The sequence below is a fragment of the Gastrolobium bilobum genome, unplaced genomic scaffold (assembly GCF_033153095.1).
Source record: "Gastrolobium bilobum isolate Gb01-03AN ecotype WA unplaced genomic scaffold, APGP_CSIRO_Gbil_v1 utg6815, whole genome shotgun sequence".
Classification (NCBI taxonomy): Eukaryota; Viridiplantae; Streptophyta; class Magnoliopsida; order Fabales; family Fabaceae; genus Gastrolobium; species Gastrolobium bilobum.
Window position 1 is genome coordinate 31,321 of NW_026899262.1, and position 19,300 is coordinate 50,620.

The following is a 19,300-nucleotide window of genomic DNA, read 5'->3' on the forward strand; positions in this document are numbered from 1 at the left end:
AAACTTTTTTTTTTTGGTAAGCAATGTAAAATAAACTTTTACATAGTGCATCTATCCAATAAAAAATGAAGAATAACTGTCATGTTTGTATGGAAAAAAGAGAAAAATATTTTTCTTATCCAAATGTCATTTGTTGAATAACAGATGTACATGTACAGAAGATGATCTCGTAACACTCCTACGACTTTTGATGTCACACACACACATATATATATATATATATATATATATCTAGAATATATTTTATAATTAGTACTTTAACCCGTGCAATGCAAGAGAGTTTTGATGGAATGATTTTTATTACATGTTAGTATGATTGTAAAATACATAAAATTAAATTTTGAAATAAATATGAATGTAATTAATGTTATTAAATTTAAATAGAAGATTAAAGATTCATGTATTAAAGTTCAAATCTTTTGATACTTCTTGATAAATAAGATTGTTATTTTTTTATATGAATTTTCATTTTTATCTAAAATTAAAATATTTAAATTATTCCTAGATTTTACTCTAAAAACAGTAATATATAGTTTTCCACGAGTAAAAACAGACTTCGGTAAGAATAGTCCAACATCAGAAAAAGATTGGCCCTGAATGTCAAATAAACCTTGTATAGCATGCGTATGAATCAATGGTTGCGAATGTCCTCCTTGTATAAAAAGTCTTATGCAAGAAGATTCATTTTAACTTGTAAGTTGATTTCCTGCTAAAAAATAATTTAAAATGATAATTTTTCACTACGAAGATTGACATAAAAAAAACACCGGGTAAATAACTTGTATGATATATATTTATTTTTTTATTTATATTCAACTAATATCGTTAAAACTCTGTAGTTTAGGATGAAATTAACCTTCGATAGCAAAAGTTCGATTAAATGATGTTGGTTCTCTTCTCTCCCTCGTTTGGTTACTTGACTTGAACAAACTTCTTGTGGGTTTGTTATAAGCCTACAAATATTTTTGGAAAATAAAAACAAATTACTTTGCATTTTGTTAAAAATGCATACAACTTTGAGATATACAATAAGACAATACAATTCATAAGTAAATAATAAATGAAAAGTATCTTTATAGATGTAACTGCTAATAAACTATGAGAATTATAAAGTATTATGAGGTTTGAAAATAAAATTATAAAGTCACTTACCATTTGAGATTTTCAGGATGCAACTCTTTTATTTGGGTTAAGCATTGTTGCTGAATTAGTCAACGGTGTCGACACATTTGTTGTTTCTACACAAATGTGAATTTGTGAGTTTAATTTAATATAAAAATTTAAAAATAAGAATAAACTTGTACTGCAAATTTGTACCAGATTTTTTTAAAATAAATATTACCATAGAATATTTCACGCAGAATGATGAAAATAGCAAGGCAGAAAAATAACTTCACGATCATAATTAAAATAAGATTATATATTTTATTATGTCCCCAGGTACATAGCCATCCATTGTCGTCCAGCGGTTAGGATATCTGGCTTTCACCCAGGAGACCCGGGTTCGATTCCCGGCAATGGAATTTTTTTTATTTGTATTTACTTTTTTCTCCACTTTGTTATTTTTCTTGTAGTAACATGACTGAGAATACATTATTACTTCTCCCGTCAATACCACAAGCCCACTGTCCTCTTTGGTAGCACCCCAATTTTTTTTTTGTTAGTACATATATGGGGCAAGCCCAAGCACCCCAACTTTTTAAGACCAAGTAGAATGTCAATAATTTATACATTGTGGCTTTTCTTAGTTGAAATTGAAATCAAGCGTGGCCAAAGTTAGTATTAGTATTTGGAGACTCCTCAGTGGATTCAGGTAACAACAACTTCATTCCAACCATTTCCCAAGAGCAATTTATGGTCGTGACTTTCTCCAAGTGTTTCTCATAGCACTCGCTGAAAATTTTCTTAATGGACGTTTGGTACAGGAGAAAAAAAAATTTTGTCTGGGAATCTCGATTTTTAAAAATATGATTTTTACATTCAGTTTACAATAATATCCGAAAATTAAAAATTTAGAAAAATTCAGTTTCCCGAGAATCCTGGAGAATGACGTGTACCAAACGCCCCTAAGGAATTTTATGGTCTTGAAGCAAGGAAATTTTCTCTGACGGGTGCCTACAATAACGTTGGAGAGGACCATAAATGTACTAGACTTCCTTGGTTGTGTGGAGGAATATAATAATGACTTGGCTTTGGAATTCCATGGAAAATTGAGTAGGTTAGTGGCAAAGCTGAACATAGAGCTCCCTATTCTGCAATTTATTGACGCAAATTATATAATATCATACTGCAAATCATTACACAACCTTCTCGTTTTCTTAAGTTTATATTGGATCATTCTAGTATTTTTATATCTGCTTTGTTGCTTTAGTTACTATTCATCTTCTTTTGGGTTAAAAACGGAATTCAACACAAAAAAAGATTTGAGCCATGTAAGAACACCATTTCATCAGAATACCATACAGAATCACTAAACCTAGAAAGCCATTGTTGTTTGATGGCATTAAACGCATCAAATTTCAGTTTGCTGCGTATCCTACTTTTCTTTATTCTTATTACAACTTTTTTTTAACTTGGTTATTTTGTTATGTAGAATGATTAAGCATGCAACCAACCTGTTATTATAGAGTCTTTATGACTTTATCGGCAGGTTTTGATGGTGCAACGGGGAGATTTGAGATGAGTTACTTATGCAACCCACAGTCCATTCATAAATTTAGATTTTGGGATGCCTTCCATCCATCATATAGAACACAAGCCAGGTAGACTTAAAGTATTTACAAGAACTAACGCCTGTAAGTTTGAAAAAATTGATGCTGAGATAACATAGCGCCTCAAGCGGTTCACATGTCTTGAGTCCGATTTAGTCAGGTTCTGAAGTTAATTTTAGATACCAGATAATCATACCAAAAAGCATTTAAAAGAAAAATATCTAGCAACGTTTCTTTGATTTTGATAGGGGAACCAGAATATAGAAATAAGAGATTTTCTTTTATTTCAAATAAGGGAGAGTTCTCCTTCCCATTATAGTATCTATTATACAGAAAATAAACATCCCCATGCCACATCAATTCCATATTAATCCTTTGAATGAAGGTAGGCTCAGCCAACCTTGATGGAAGGGCTCCAGCTACTCCAGGTATGAAATTCTATGAATGTATTTTAACATTGCAGTATAAATAGATGACCTCTTGGGCATGAGAAAGCACCACAATGAACAAGATGCTGACATCTTGCATCATGCAACTCTTCTAGTTTCCAAAGTCTTCTCATATTCTTCAATGGATTTGAAAAGCTCCGAGAAGTTGCCTTTCCCAAAACCCCCACATCCTCCCTTTTGATATACTTTCCCTTCATCATCCTTCATCATGCATCCAATTCTCTGTATTATCTCTATAAATATGGTCGGCCTGCCCATTTAAAAACCCAAAAGCAACCAATCAATGCAAAATCATATTTAACTATTCATCATCCTCCAACACAGTGTAAATTTATAATTAATAAACAAATCATATTTAACTATTCAATGCAAAACAGGATGATAAAAACAACCAATGAGGAGTAAGCATTCAAGTCAAGGAGCATTTTCACAACTCACCAAATCAACTGTGAATTGTCATTCATTCAATCAATCCCTATATGTATAAATTAATTACCAAAATACTCTCGTCAATTGAGATTCCTTGCTATATTAATAGTTAATAACATTCGAAAATATTAGTAATAATATGAACATTAATAATTAAGTAATGAAAGAATCACCTGTCTCCAACAGGCTTAGTGAAAATCTGAAGGAGGGTACCCTGGTCATCTTTATCAACCAAAATTCCAAGCTCCTCACACTGTTTGATCTGGTCATCGGTCAACACATCACCAACACGATTCTTGAGGTTACAGTAATAGGTGGGTGGAGGAGAAGGCATGAACTCAAAGCCACCAACAGCACTTCGCTTCCTCATCTCTCTGAGAGTCATGAAAATGTCACGGGACACAAGAGCAAGGTGTTGAACACCAGCACCCACGTTGTGCTCAAGATACGTCTCAATCTGGCTCTTCCTCTTTGTTCCATAAACAGGCTCGTTCAACGGCAGCAACACCATCTCCTCGTTATTCGCCAGCACCACCGAGTTCAACCCGCTCTCACTCGTCCCCACGTCCTCCGCAGTGAACTCAGCGAACTCGTGAAACCCCGTGAACCCTTTCACGTAATTCACCGTCGGTGCAAGCTCCGGCACGTTCCCGACGGCGTGGTCCAGCCGCCGGATCCCGTAGTCCAGCGACGGGTACGACGAGAGCTCCTCCACGGGTTCGAATCCGGGTAGGAACCACGATCCCGGGTTCGGGTTCGGGTCGGATACGTGAGATGAGTCGTTGTAGCTGACGTAGCGCAAAACGACGTCGCCGTAGAGACGTACCTCTGCGAGTCCGACGCGGTTATCGAGAACCACCGGGGGAGACGAGGGATGGGCGCCGTGAGCGACGCTGGTGGCGAAGGCGTCGTCGGCGTTGTCTACCTCGACGGCGATGGCGCGAACGGCGAGGCCGTGGGCGGCGGCGAAGGCGAGGCAGGCGGAGGCGTCGAAGGTGGGGATTGCGGCGGTTGATGTGGCGGAGGAGGAGGAGATGGAGGGAGAGTAAGGGGCAGAGAAGAGGAAGGAGAGGTCGCCGGAGCGGAGGAGGTAGGAGGCGTGGGTGAGGTTGCCGGTGGAGAGGTCGGATTTAGCAACAATAGGCATGCCAAGGCCCCAGGAGAAGCGACGCGCGGCGTTGGTGGCGTCGGTGCACCAGAACTCGATGTGGTGGAACCGGGTGACCTTGAACCGGTCTGATTTGGGGTTGGTTCGGACGAAATTATTGAAACCAACCAGCTTGAACCCGGTTCCTGCGTTTTCGGTTTCCTTACCCATGGTATTCGGTTGCGGTGACTGAGAGCTAAGTTTGGTGCTGTTGGCTGTGGTGTTGCTAATGATATTGTTATGTAGCAGTGATGTTATTTGCATTGGGATGACGCGTGGCGGAATATGATTGGAGGAGAGTGAAGGAGTGGCGGGGTGAAGTTGTGGATTGCAATTGCACACATACATTACGTAAGGCATGGATGGATGGATGGATGTGGATGAGGATGAGGACGACGAAGTGAAGAAGACAATGACTGACTGACGGAAGAAATGAGATGGATCATCATACATAGAGTCGTAGACGTTTGTTTACCCAAGATGGGGTCCAGTTAAGTGAACCTGTACATGCGTCCAACGTTAACGGTAAATCTCTGACCGAAACTAGATCCACGTTAGCTTTTGTACTTATGCTATGCTTCTCATTTAAAAATCATTAATACTTAACTATAAATGCTTTTAATATTATAGTTCTGATATAATTAATATTTTTCAACTTACGTTTTAGCAATTATTTTTTATCATTTGAGATAACGATAACATTTATTATATTAAAAACAATACATATGTATATAATACTTATCTCTTGAGTAATTAAAAGTATTCCTTTTTTTATCAGAATAATAAAAATTTCATAAATTTTTATTGCATTAATACCAAATTACAAAATAAAAAAAAATTCTCAAAATTTTGACATATACGAGTCGCGCGTGCACGCATCACGTGGCATATCCTCGTTCACTCATGCATAAATCATACACCCCATTGACGTTTGAATATGCATAATCCCCCTTCGTGTATCAGTTATCACTGTTTTATTTTGTAAGTCTTTTAATTTTACTATAATTCAGTACAAAGTTCTGAATTTTGCCATAAATGGGTCAAATGTTCAGTTCATGTCATTAAAACAATAATGAAAAAGCAGCCGGGCTCATGTCATGTCCATTGTCCAACACTTCGTGCCAAAGTAAAAAACCGCACATCAAAATCCAAGTACAACATAAGTATAGAATCTTAGACCGTCCAGAAAAGAAGTGTGTGATGAAGTATGTTAGCAGCATGCAGAAAAGCAAGTGAGAAGTATTGAATACGGTGTGTGCAACTAACATTATGTACTATAGTAGTCATTAATATGTTACCTGAACAGTTGTCCTCTGTCAAGAGAGGATAGGACAAAATCTTAAAGGTTTATGCCATCGGATCTAGGCTAATTTCACCATCTATCATTAAAAGACCTCAATTGGAAACAAAATGATTACAGCTATAAATTACTGAATGGTAATTACAGATTATAGTGTACCGAGGTCAGCATTGTATACGATTTGGTAAGCTTCCATAAAACAAAATTGGGTATCTAGTACATTCAAAACATACTAACAAAAGGATCATCCTGATCTTGTGGATTGTCGAGAGCCAATATATGCTTCTGAAATGAAGCAGCAGCTTCTTCCCTTTCCTCCAATTGCCCCAGTTTGTCATATACCATAGCCATCAGATAGAAAGCTTCAGCCGCCAATTCATGAAACTGCAGACCACAGAAGATGTATGTACCTTTTATGATGGCAATAATGAAATCCAGTACCATATAACATATTCATGCAAGTACAATCGCAGCACTTAGTATAAAAAAAGGATGCTCGTCAAGTGAAGGAGCAATTAACCAATTACTACTCGAGACATGGAAATTATGGGGATTTGACTGGTAATTTGAAATATCTTTCAATTGGTCAGTTTCTGTCCACTTCGTACAAGAAAATCAAATCTTAAAGAAAATGTAATGAAAACAGATTTGTATGTTAGGAAAGACTGGAGTTGTTAAGCTATGAAGCACCGATACTCAGAATATTTTTTTCTAACGTATCCGATATGCGCATGCAGTCATTTAGAGACTATTTCTCTGCTCTCTGCTGTCTCCCTCTCTTTTCCTTCACTTTCCTCCATTTTCTCTCGTTTTCAAATAAAAAAGGAGCAATGGAAAATTACACACAAGATTAAAACGCAGAAAGTTTGCTTACCTCCAAAAGTTGGAGTTCTTCAGATGCTTGCCTTAATGAATCTATCACAATCTTGTAATTTTCGGAGACTGAAAAAGAAGTTCAAATCAGCAAAAGAAGGTTTAGTTAAAGCCCCAACATGGAGAGAAAAGAAGAGAAAAAGGACTAAACCCTAAGAAAACCATAAAACTTTTCTTCAATTGGGGAATGTGGGGGGGAAAAAGGAGAAGAGAAAAAATAAAATTCCGAACACATCGTAATTTTAAAAACTTTTATTTTTTCAGAAAAAACAAAATCTGTCCAAGCCCAAGGTATTGTCGTAATGTTATCATAAAGAGCATGGAACAGTGTAACAACATGATGAAATCAAAGAGTCTTTTTAAAATCACATATCAGGGGAGAAATTTAATCTTTTATTTCAAAAAGATGAATGGAAATTAGCAGTAAATTCAACACAAAGCAAGCTGCCAGCACAACCAGAGACTACTACGAAAATGTGCTAGGAATCCTGCATCTCTTAAATCCAATCTCCAAAATGAGTAATCCAGTATTGATTACTGTTTATGCTTGACAGGCCCAGGCAGCGTCCCCAAAAACTAGGCCTCTAACTATTTCATAACCGTAGCTTTTCTCCCTTCTCAGAGATTTTAAATTCAAGTTTTTAGATGTCTTAAATCCACATAATTTATTATCAACAAGCATTCAACCACCCTCCTCAAATTGCCAAAACTCTTTATTGCCCAAACCTCCAATGAAACATAATCACAAAGATTAAAACTTTTCAATGCGTCAAAACTGTCCCATGTCCGTCTCAGCACTCAAATCCATCTGAATCATGTTACGCAGTTCTAACACAGTTTTCCCCCTCCTTGGTTATTATTTCTTATAGAATCAGAAACACATTGGTATCGAAATAATACAACATATGTAAACATATTACATATATGTAGACATCAACAAACTTAAATAGCATAGTCTAACACACAACTGACAGCACCATACCGTTGAAGTTTATATCTGATAGATAGCATTTTGCCTCAACAATATAGGCCCGTGAGCGGAGCTCCAAACCACCATGACCAAGAATCATTGGGAAAGCTCCGTGGATAAGGTTCAGAGCCCTTGTTGCATGGCTTGATCCAAGAGAGAGCCACAGCTCAGCTAGAGTAAGAGTAGCTGAGGCTTTTAGAAGATCCAAATTAAATGATAGGCAGAATGAGAGGCTTGCTAAAGCATATGGAAGGCCTAGAACCGCATTGCCTGATTTCTGATAAAAACAAATATATAAAAGGCCTTACAGTAAACAAACAGTAGAGAAAAGAAAAAGATGATCATCATACAACCAGAATGAAATAAAAATACGCATAGTTAGTCATGAGTCATGACAAATATTTTCCCTTGAACAAAACAGTGATGCTGATAAGCGCTTATAAACAAGAACAAAGAGACATCCACATAAACTTTTGCTAATAAAATTTCTTATAATCTTTTTCTATTTATTTTTGTATCTTGTAGAGGCTTGGCTTAGCTTACTGTAATGTAACTTAATCACAATCAATGACATTTTCTGCATGATGAAATGGAGAGGGGGTGTCACTTGGAAGCAAATTGTAACTCATGCATAACTTGTAAATAAATAGTGTTATCCGAAAAGAAAGCAAACAAGAAGAAAAATAGCTTAATTCAGATTACAATAACTATCAAGTGTGTGATGACATACCTTGTGAATTTCGGCAAGTAGAAGAAGAACTGAAGCATTCTCAACTTGCAAATTGTATTTATAGCACATGCAGAAGAGGGAGTGTGCCACAGTAGCTGCCTGAAAAAAAAAATTATTATACGAAAATTATTAAAGGTGTATACACATACACACACATATATATAGGGTATAGTGTTTCTCCTGCAACCCTAGCTAAAAATGATGCCAAACATTTTAGAAAAATTCATAATGCAAAAGAGAAGTAATATTCCCAAAACGCCATATATTTTTTCCCCTAAACCCCAAAACGACATTCTTTTGAGGTTGCAAGAGATAACTTTATCTCCTATTACTGGAGAAACAATTTTCTCACGTATATAATAACAGTGCTTTTGACATTCTTTTTCTTTTTCTTTATTTTTTATTGCCAGGTTTATCAATCATGCCAACAAGAATATCTTCTTGTTGGACAGAACCTATTTACAAAAGGGTAACATCCTTCACCACTTCTCACCAATGATCTATGTGCCCACTACTGTCATGGTGAGAAACCTACACAAATGAAACAATACAAATAAAAACAAACTATTTTAGGAAAACACATATTGGTGTTTCTGGGGGAAGTGTTGACAAATTCTTTTTCTTTTCTTTTATTGTCATACTTATGATTCATGAGTGTAACATCTTACACTAGTTCTCACCAGTGACAACAGCACTGCTTATTTGAAATTTTCAAACACTACACCTTTTGACCAATTGATATACCACAAGGATACTTTTAAAAAGGAATATATTTAAAGGTTACGATCCATTGATTCCTATGAAAGAACAACAATTACATATGCACTATACATGCAAGAATTAAACTGTGAACAGCATATGATTAATTTCAATATAAAGTATATTATTATTACATAGAGGGAAAAAAAACCTCTCGGAATTGATTTGCTGCAAGCAATGTACGAGCTTGGCGAAGGCTTGCTTCTGTCTTTAGCTCCATATCTACACCGGTTACTGGTGATGCCAAAACACCAAGTTCATCACAGAGTTTCTGGGCTAGCTTTAAACGTCCACTACATGATGCTCAATTAAGTTATTAACAGTGCTCAAATCTCAGCTGCTAACAGAATGTAAGATTATGTATACAACTGTTGAACTAGGCTACTTACCGATGTAAAGCATGCTCATGAAGCAGCTGCAACTTCAGCAGTAAAATTTGTGATTTTGAGACAGATAGAAACTTCTCTTCAGCTATTTTAAGGGCAGAAAAAGCCTCTGGAAACAGAGAAAAAGAAAAAACCAGAACAGTAAGGGGGAAAGAAAGTACGAAAGGAACTTCTGTATGTGACAGGGGACTTTTCAAGCTATATCTACATCCATGACGAAAAAAAGAAAGAGACCATTCCATATTAATAAAAGGCAATGTGAACAATGAATAATTACCATTAAGTTGAACTTTATTAATATTATTGTAAAGAATCTTGGGATACACCACCTCAAAAGCTAGCTCAAAGGGTGGGAGTGCCCAAAGCCTTATAAAGGCCACATTAGTTGCTCATCCAACCAATGTGGGACTATATATCTCAACACGCCCCCTCACACGAGAGCCCATTGGGCTTGAAGAGTGGACAATGCAACAAGCTCAGCCTACCTGTGCTAAGAAACGCCACAAGAGAAAGTGGGAGGCGGCGAGGCTCTGATACCATGTAAAGAACCTTGGGATACACCACCCCAAAAGCTAGCTCAAAAGGTGGGAGTGCCCAAAGCCTTATAAAGGCCACATTAGTTGCTCATCCAACCAATGTGGGACTATATATCTCAACAATTATTATACATTAACAGTTACTCTAGTGATTTACAAACTATTAACAAAAGTACAAAACAAGGCAAAATAAATGCAAATTTGGAAAAATAAAATAAATATAAAAATAGGCTGAATTCTATTCAATTTTATGCAACCAATCTAACCTTTGTATCCTTTAAAGACTGCTAAATGTTGAATGAGCTTTACATATGCTAACGCTGCATCTGATGAGCTAGGGAAACCAAGATCAAAGTCAACACAAGAAAAAAAATAAAAGAAAAGGTGGTTATACAGTTTTTTGAAAAAAAAAAAAACAAAGGAGATATAGAGTTGGCAACTTGAAATGTGATATCTGTAATACATTCAGCTCAGAAGCTACCTTGATGCATCAGCAAAGCAAGTTGCATGCACAAGAGCATTTATGCGCGCCAGTGGAGTACTAATGGCAATTTAAAAAAAAAATCAGATTATGAAATCCATACAGCAAACTTTCAAGATACTATAAAATCATGGAAATAAGCATTGTATATGCATATGTAACAAGAACTATACCTTTCATCACCCCGAAGTGATGAAAAGATTTTAAAACAAAACAATCATGTAAAAACTGCAAGAGCAAACATGCATCGTGCTTTATATTATTTAAAACCACAATTCTGGAAACATATACAATATAATCAAGGCTTCAGGAATTTTGGTCACGATGGTCACTAGGGTACCCATTATGATTTATCTAGCTATTTTTAAAAACCATATTCACCAGAATAAATCCAGAAATAGAAACTATTCAGTGTGAAAATTGGTTTCTGCATGTTCGGTAGGAAAGGCCTTAATACTAACTAAACTGCTTTGAGTATGCACAGCAATAAGTGCTAAATTTTTTCAGAATACAACATTACATAGATATACGTGTGTCTGTGTGTGTCTAAATTTCTCTCTTAGTATTTTGTCTTTTATTAAAGAGGATGACTTTTTTTTTTTTTAACTTTGGCTTCACAAAAAGACAAAACAGTCACTTAATAGGAAGGACCACACAGAATGGCACAAGACCATTAAAATGTTTGCTGAGAAGGAAAATCATCTGACCGGAGATCCATCCAAGAAAATGGTTGCAACGGACAAGCGACTGCATGAGGAATGAGAAAAATACCTATATTTCCAAAAATTCATTCAAACCATGACTGTTGTTCACCTTTTGCCTTCATCATTAGCACCTTCAGCCTCACCCATACGGCCATACATAAATGCTGGCATAAATCCAATTGTCTCTTCTTCTATAAGTTCTATACACACACACATGCACATATCTATCTATCTATCTATCTATCTATCTATCTATCTATCTATCTATCTATCTATCTCTCTCTCTATATATATATACTTGTCATCAATTATCTTTCCCAACAATTGTTAAGGCCTATGCAGCTAATAAATCCAGAACAATAATCTAACTATCTATCTTGCAAAGGGAACGAGATGTTGGTACCAAATGTCATTTACTTTTACTGTTTTACCATAACAGAACAATGACACATGGATGAAAATCCTGTGATAGTTAGCCTCTCATTTTGAAAAAAGCAAAAGAAAAAGATATTGAAAAAAAGCATCGCTAGCTTATTACAGCAAGATATTTTTTCTTTTACTAAATAGGTCAGCCTTTAATCAATGAAATGTTGATAAATTATATTAGTTTGTTAGTAGGCAATAGGCATTTTCCTTAAAAAAAAAAAAAGATAGAATAATAATTATCGTGACCTTAATTCATATAAGCATATGTAAAGCATAGATATGTAAAGGTAAGGCTATGAACAAGAATCGCACTCACCCCTACCCTTGCTAGTCGGGATTTAAAGGGGAGTGGTTTTTATATGTACAACACATATTGGAACTTTACCTGCCATATAACTCCCATGTAGTTGCACGAAGTATATAAGATGAACCCAATACTTGCAATACAGATCCAGGAATTGAGGTTGGTTGTGCACAGAATTGGGAAACATTAGAACTGCTACCAGATCCATTCTCCTGACACAAAACTAGAGAACCCATTGGCTTTTGTAAATTCCTAAGCCAAGCTGTACTAAAGGCACCATCAATTGTCATTGCAGAACTCTCAGAGCTAAAATCACTAATCAGATGAGAACTTAACCTCAGTTCCTGCCAGTCATACAAGAAGAAAATGTATTAGGTAAAGAATCTGATTCTCTTGTTCTGTAACTGTCATCATCGAAAGAATAATCACAAAGATTTCTACTACCTTGCAAACGTTAACTGGGCACGTACTCAGCTTCATGGAAGATTTTGGACCAAATGACAGCAAGGGCCTTTGAACATGCTGCAATGAACTTAAGTGTCAGTACCTACTAACAAGACTTAAGATTTAATTCAATTTCAGTTGATGGCGCTTGAAGCAACTTAAATAAGACAAACAAAGATGATATACTGTTAGCCACATGGACTAGGGATTCAACTTTAATAGTAATGATATCCTAAAATTTATTAGAATTAGTGTCATATTTCATGATACCTAAACCATGCAAATTCACATATGTTGTTATCCCTAATTTTCATCTTTAAAACATTGCTAAGTTACTCCTTTCCGAACTTGCACACCATATAACCTGTCCAACTCATTTAACCAAAAACCTTTTGATTCCAAAGCTTCTCTCCGCAACTCATGTTTATAATTAATTCCTTCTCTCAACTCATCAAATACGACCATGTCTGTAATGAATCATCTGCAAAAAGCTTACATTGAGGCACTAACTGTTGAATGTGCCTCATAAGAGTGTCCAATACCAAGGTAAAAAGATATGGACCAGTGCTACATAGTATGCTCAATTTGTACCTCTTGTATATTATACCAACAAGCCAATATACTAGAAGATTGAATATTTTAAGAGACTAAAGCCACAGCAAAGATTATACATTATAATTTAGGGATCAAATTCAAAGAATATACCATTTGTACAGTTTCATGAAGAAAAAGTACTAGCAGTACAAAGAGAATGTTTAATGTAGTCAGAAAATCTCATTACCGTTAAGTCAAATTTGGCCATTGCCAGATGATTGGAAGCCACCAACCGTTTTAACTTTAAATTTTCTGCTCTCTTCAAAGAACCTCTTAAGAGAACAAACAATTGTTGCTGAACAGATAGTGAAATACCTATACTTGTAAAAGGCGAGCATGACGATCCTAGTATCCCAACTGTACTTGAGATGCCATTTTCGGACAGCAAGTTTGAGATAGCTGCTAAAGTGTATGCAAGACAGGTATCATTACTTTGCTGCACAAATGAAAACTGTCAGTCTTCACAGCAAAACATGTAACCAATATATAGGGAAGATACATTTGTGTTTAAATGGCAACGTTTGCTGACATTATTTATTTTGCCATGTACCCATAGTAGCATAGAATGCATACACTAAGGAAACATTTGCTGCCAGCTTAAGTTTTGCACTAATTGGTGAATACAAGTTGGCAATTTTATTGAATAAACCAACCTTACTTTTATATGATTACCTGCTGAGAAACATGAACTGCTTCCGTCAAAACCTAAAGATAACCAAACAAATAAGTACTGCACCAAAAAATAATACATAGTAGAACAAATATTGGCTTAATGATAGGAACTGGTTTGTATTAATAAAAACAAGGGTTTTATTAGTGTTATGTAACATGATGTAAGTGTTGTTTCCAACTCTCACATCAAAAGGGAGAGAGAAAGTGGAATGATGAAAGAGAAAGAAAAACATGTGAACCCCACCTCTTTAATGTGTGTGTAGGAAAGTGAAGTTATATTATGTTAAATGATAAACATAAAACCCTAAAAACAATGGAGACTAATTGCTTGCAAGAAAAAAAAATAAAAAATCCACTCCCCGTTAAACCCTGACTAGTGAGGATGGGATAAGAACAAGACTGATTCCTGGATTCGAACCCATGACTGAAAGTCACAAGGGAGCAGCTCTCCCACTGCTCTAGGCTCTCCTCCCACTTAACTAGAAAATAATAAAATAAAAATAAAAATGCAATAACATAAAATGCAGAAAATAAAGAATGGAAATATCAGAGAAGCAAAATGTTATCTCTGCCCTATGGCTTCAGCCACCTAGACTACCAAAATGATCCAAATCAAAATGTTCATAAAACTTACCTCTAAAGCCAGTTTAGGATGACCAAAGTGAAAATGCATCATCCCCAAACATAATAAAGCAATTTCATATCTTCCAAAGGTACTACCAACTGGAGGAATATAATCAAATCCTTCAGTCCCTGCACTTTTGTCCAACAAATAATAGGTAAGTTCAGGTGTAAAAAAGATTATGGTCTATCCTTTTTTATTGGCTATTGATTCACTCAAGACCCGGGGCTATGCGTTCATGAGAAGTATGGTTTAAAGAAGATTTATAATTCACAGCAAAATACAAAAGCTAAAAGATGAAGAAAAGGTCAAACATGTCAATTGCATCTGTAGAGGTCCTAAATTTAACAATCATCAGCATTAATAAATTTAAGATTGGAGCATAAAAAGTACAAAAAAAGTACAAAAAATAACTAACGAAAATTATGAAAATTGCAACTCAATTTTATTTTATTTTATCCAAGGGGGAAAGTTAACATTTTCAGCAGCTATTTAATAGACTACAAAATTTAAGCATAATACGTAGTGTTCCCAAACAAAATGAAATGAATTTTAGCAATAGGAAAGATAATTAACAGGTCATTGACTTGGAATAGATCTTGAAAACATCATTACTAGTTTGAGAATTTTGACCATGTTTCACAATTGTTTGACTAGTGAATTAATACAATAGAGACAAAGAGATAAGGAGATACTTCTTCCATATATAGTGAAATTGGCTCCATTTGTCCTGTGGACATCATGACATAAAGCTCTCCACCACTGCCTGTTAAAGGGTGTGATATACTACAAGATGGGCATTAGACACCGTAATGATGCCATCTTTCTACTAGTTTTATATGTATTTAGTCATCAAATGAAGCAGTAACAAACCAAACATTGAACAATACCGCCAGAGAGACTTGATAAAGAACTAACAGTTCATTTACCTGTAATCAAAATAGCAATGAAGATTCTCCAAAGCAGCAATATAATCATCATGAGCAAGACCATTCAAGTAACTCAAAAAGTGAACCTGGATGGAGGCGAAACTCAAAATCAAATCAATCTTTAATGAAAATAAAAAATATAATAAAAACAAAAAATGCCAGAAAGAATTATATCACTGTAACTTACCCGATGTAGTTCAGGAGCCAACTTTTGTAGCTGCCGTAGAATAATATCAAACCCATTCAAAGAGACAGTACTACCATTCCTGTAACATAAATAAGATTTGAAAGTTAATATATGTGCACTGCAGTATTACAAGTTCATTAAAAAAAAAATCTGAGAATTTCAAGGTCTAAAAGTTGCATACTTTTCAAGGGTATCAGCTTGCTCTTGTAAGTACCCTTGCACCTGCCAGTTTGTGCGCAGAAATACCGCACCGCTGGAATCAATATCTCGTGGCATGTTACTTGGAGGGTCTCCATACAGACTAGCTACTCTAACTTTCTCACTCTGTTTGGATACTGAATCAGCAGGCACGTCAATATCTGTGCATGTGAGTTCCATCATTGTAAGTGCAGTTACATCAATGTCTCAAACAGTGGATCCAAAAGCATGAGAAACCCAAAAGTAAAGTTGAGGGAAAATAAGTGTTGAAACAGAAAACTGGGATTTAGTTAATTGGTAAAATCCTGGTCTTTATCAAATCTTTCAAGTTCTTACAGAACTACAGAAAACACTAAAAGAGCAGCTAAAAATGAAGCTAGATGCTTATACCATCAACTAAACTCAGAAGTGTGTTGGGTGTATGAAGATGGAATGGAACTCTTTCACTAGCCTCCTTTGTTGCTTCGGTTTCTTCTGAAACCTTTTCATAGACAAAGTTCTCCAGCTCCATGTTCTCATACTCTGAATATGTCTCGAGATTACTACTAGAATCATCTAAACTTGGTTCTTCAAAAGGAGGACAATTTGAGAATTCTTCTTTACAATAGATCCCAATGTTTGTTAAGAGATGGCATACACCCTGGACATTCAAATTAAGGGGTTACGACGAGGATAAGATTTCACTCGAAGAAGAACAGTAAAATTTGCAGTTGCACACATAAACTAAGCATATAAGACAGAGGAAGCGAAAGATTTTTTTTCATGGGAACATTCACTAAGAAGATTGTCTATTAGTTTCAAGAACAAATATTTTCACCGTAGACTCAAAATTGTATGTTAAACTCCTAATAGCAACTTGCTGTTGATGAAAACAAAGGACATCAGGGGCAGAGCTCCCACCACATGAATTTTAATAATATCAATGTAAACTCATTCAAAGGCAAATCGTTTAGAGAACACGACTTTACTATTAGCACCTAGCAATATCATGGGGCCTCAAAGAAAACATCTTACTAGGCCTAATGTTGCACCTTTTCCCACTTTTTATTGACGTGGATAATGATCATATAAATATTCAAGCAAACCTGGATCAATTTAAAGCATTCAAAAAAATGTAGAAAAACATCATACCTCAAATGATAGCAAATTGAAAGCAAGTACACAACGACGAAGAAATATCCCCAGGTTACTGTTCAGGTCCAAAATAACCTGGTCATCTTCAACAGCACCTGAATCAGGACTCCCAAGTATTCCTGAACAATGACACTTTCATATCAATAAATATGAAAACTCGATCTAATGAATAAGAAATAATCAGCTGTGTTGCAACTTGCAAGTAAAATAGAAACAAAAAAGGAGGAATCAGAATAAATAAAGCATGCAAAGAAGCTGAAGGCTAGCAACATTAATGATGATCAACTCACCTCGTATATCACTGAAAAAATTAAACAAATCATCAGGTGATGACAGAGATGATAATCTACTCATCAACTGATCAATAACCCAAGATGCCTCCCAGTTCTGGCTCATCATTCTCAGTTGATTGATGAGTTCATCCAATTTTGGCTCCAAGATATCATCACAGGACTGCATTTTTAACAATATTTTCAAAAGACAAGCAAACAAGAAATCTTCGACCAGTATTAAGAAAATTAATGATCCAACACTGATTAGAACAATTACCAAACTTTCACCGTCAGAAACCCATTTTGATATCAAGCCAAGAAAATGACCAACTCTAAACTACCCAGTATTAGAAAATAGACAATGAAAGAAGTTAAAAAACAAAAACGAATATTGTTTAACAAAAGTTGCTTACTTACAGTAGATGGGTAAAACTAACCCAACAATATTTCCTCACAAAATATGATAAATTCAAATTATACTATACTAGCTTATACACTCACCCTTCTAAATTACAAATACAAAATCTCAAAATTCAAATGCATTATCCTTTGCCCAGAAGAAAAGGAAAAACTGCGGACCTTGGTGAGGGCTAACAGGAACAAGCCAAGGCGATTGTGCTGAGAAACGGAAGAGAAAGGGAAGGGTACAGATATTTGAGCTGGCGGAGCGTAGATCTTGAGGAGTATGCAGAGTGATACTTTGTGGGGCGTGATTGCAAATGCACCTGGCTGTTTCAAAATCCCAGCCATCCTCAATCTCTGTCTGCTTTTTGTATGATGAAATGCTTAGAAGATTGGTGTGCGCGCGTGCAACAAAAGACAAGTTGAGTAGAGTTAAATGACGTTGGCTCCGATGCCTAATTTGTCAAATGAAGGTTGAAGCTGATCATGGATCAGTGTTGCTGTAACTGCAACTGGAACTGTACATGGAGGTTTTTGTCTAGGGTTTGGATTTTTAACTTCAATTCAAGTTAACCGGGAACTTAAAAAGAGATCATGCTCGCTGGCTATTTCAATTCAAAAATGAAAAATATTTGTGTATCTTTCTAATTTTAATTTATTTTACTGTTATATTAGTTTTTTATTATTATAATTTTTTAACCTTATAATTTTAAAATAATATTATTTTGATTTTATTAGAGATGATTTTATCCTTAATGACCAAAGAAACACTTTTTCCTTATTATAACCAAAAGACATCATTAATGTATATGGTGAATCTAAAATGACATCGTGATCTTGAGAGTCAGCAAAAGGTATTTTTGTAGTTTTAATTTGTTCCACAATTATATTAGTCTTTATTATTATAATTTTTTAATCTTATAACTTAAAACGACATCGTTTTGAGTTTACTGAAAAAAAAAATTTATCTCTAATAAATGGAGAAACATTTTTCCTTATTATAATTAGGGTTAATATTTTCTATATGATTTTAAGAAAAATCTTTGAGAAAAAATTAAACCTTGTAATTATTAAAAAAAATTATCAAAATCTTATTTTAAAATAAACATATATTTTTATTTTAAATAAAACTTGACTAGAAAAGTTTAATATAATTTAAATATCTTAATACAAGATAATCAAATAAAATAATTAAAATCATTATTTTTAAACTTTATTAGTAACATTAAAAAATACAAAATTAACCTAAATAAATCACAACTTCTAGAAGATCAGGCGAAAATTTACTAAATTTATTTAATTTAATCCATCTAGTTGATGAACCCGAATAGGCCGATTTGCTCCAACTTAACAACCGTTATCTTTTTTGGGTATCAAAATTTTAGCTTTCATCATTTCTACAATTAACTCATAAACTTTGATGTATATATATATATAGTGGTAAAATCAATTTACAGCTATATTAACTAATCGTTTTATTGTTATTACCTCTTAATTTTTACAAATATAGTAAATAAGTCCATTGCAAGCCTCATTTGGATTTACAGCTCTCTATTATTTTAACCAATTACTGTATATTGGGTAATAAATCCGTTCTACGTATAAAATACTTAGTTTATTTTTCCAATTACATTTTAGGAG

General features: G+C 34.9%; 2 protein-coding genes and 1 non-coding gene across 4 annotated transcripts; 1 reads left to right on the plus strand and 2 right to left on the minus strand.

Moving 5' to 3' along the window:
• The first annotated feature begins 1,451 nt into the window (after positions 1–1,451).
• On the plus strand, positions 1,452–1,523 carry TRNAE-UUC (transfer RNA glutamic acid (anticodon UUC)). Its single transcript has one exon. It is a non-coding gene; the product is annotated as a tRNA-Glu (tRNA).
• Positions 1,524–2,972: 1,449 nt separating this feature from the next.
• Positions 2,973–4,965, minus strand: LOC133288945 (4-hydroxyphenylpyruvate dioxygenase). Its single transcript, XM_061486784.1, has 2 exons — positions 3,763–4,965; positions 2,973–3,410 (listed from the first exon to the last, which is right to left on the minus strand). The coding sequence occupies exons 1-2, from the start codon at positions 4,905–4,907 to the stop codon at positions 3,239–3,241; spliced, it is 1,317 nt and encodes a 438-aa protein (XP_061342768.1). The 5' UTR covers positions 4,908–4,965; the 3' UTR covers positions 2,973–3,238.
• A 1,171-nt stretch (positions 4,966–6,136) lies between these two features.
• Positions 6,137–18,146, minus strand: LOC133288987 (anaphase-promoting complex subunit 5). 2 transcript variants are annotated; one of them, XM_061486833.1, is made up of 20 exons: positions 17,837–18,146; positions 17,276–17,438; positions 16,983–17,104; positions 16,242–16,491; positions 15,835–16,012; positions 15,654–15,732; positions 15,467–15,552; positions 14,550–14,673; positions 13,916–13,948; positions 13,431–13,679; positions 12,650–12,727; positions 12,287–12,549; positions 10,772–10,831; positions 10,557–10,624; positions 9,758–9,863; positions 9,520–9,661; positions 8,610–8,708; positions 7,892–8,156; positions 6,911–6,978; positions 6,137–6,420 (listed from the first exon to the last, which is right to left on the minus strand). In XM_061486833.1, exons 1-20 carry the CDS (start codon positions 18,005–18,007, stop codon positions 6,259–6,261), a joined length of 2,766 nt encoding a protein of 921 aa, XP_061342817.1. In that variant the 5' UTR covers positions 18,008–18,146; the 3' UTR covers positions 6,137–6,258. The 2 variants fall into 2 exon arrangements, with proteins under 2 accessions (XP_061342817.1, XP_061342818.1); XM_061486834.1 differs by lacking the exons at positions 6,137–6,420; positions 6,911–6,978 and having other exon boundaries at positions 8,009–8,149.
• Positions 18,147–19,300: the final 1,154 nt, after the last annotated feature.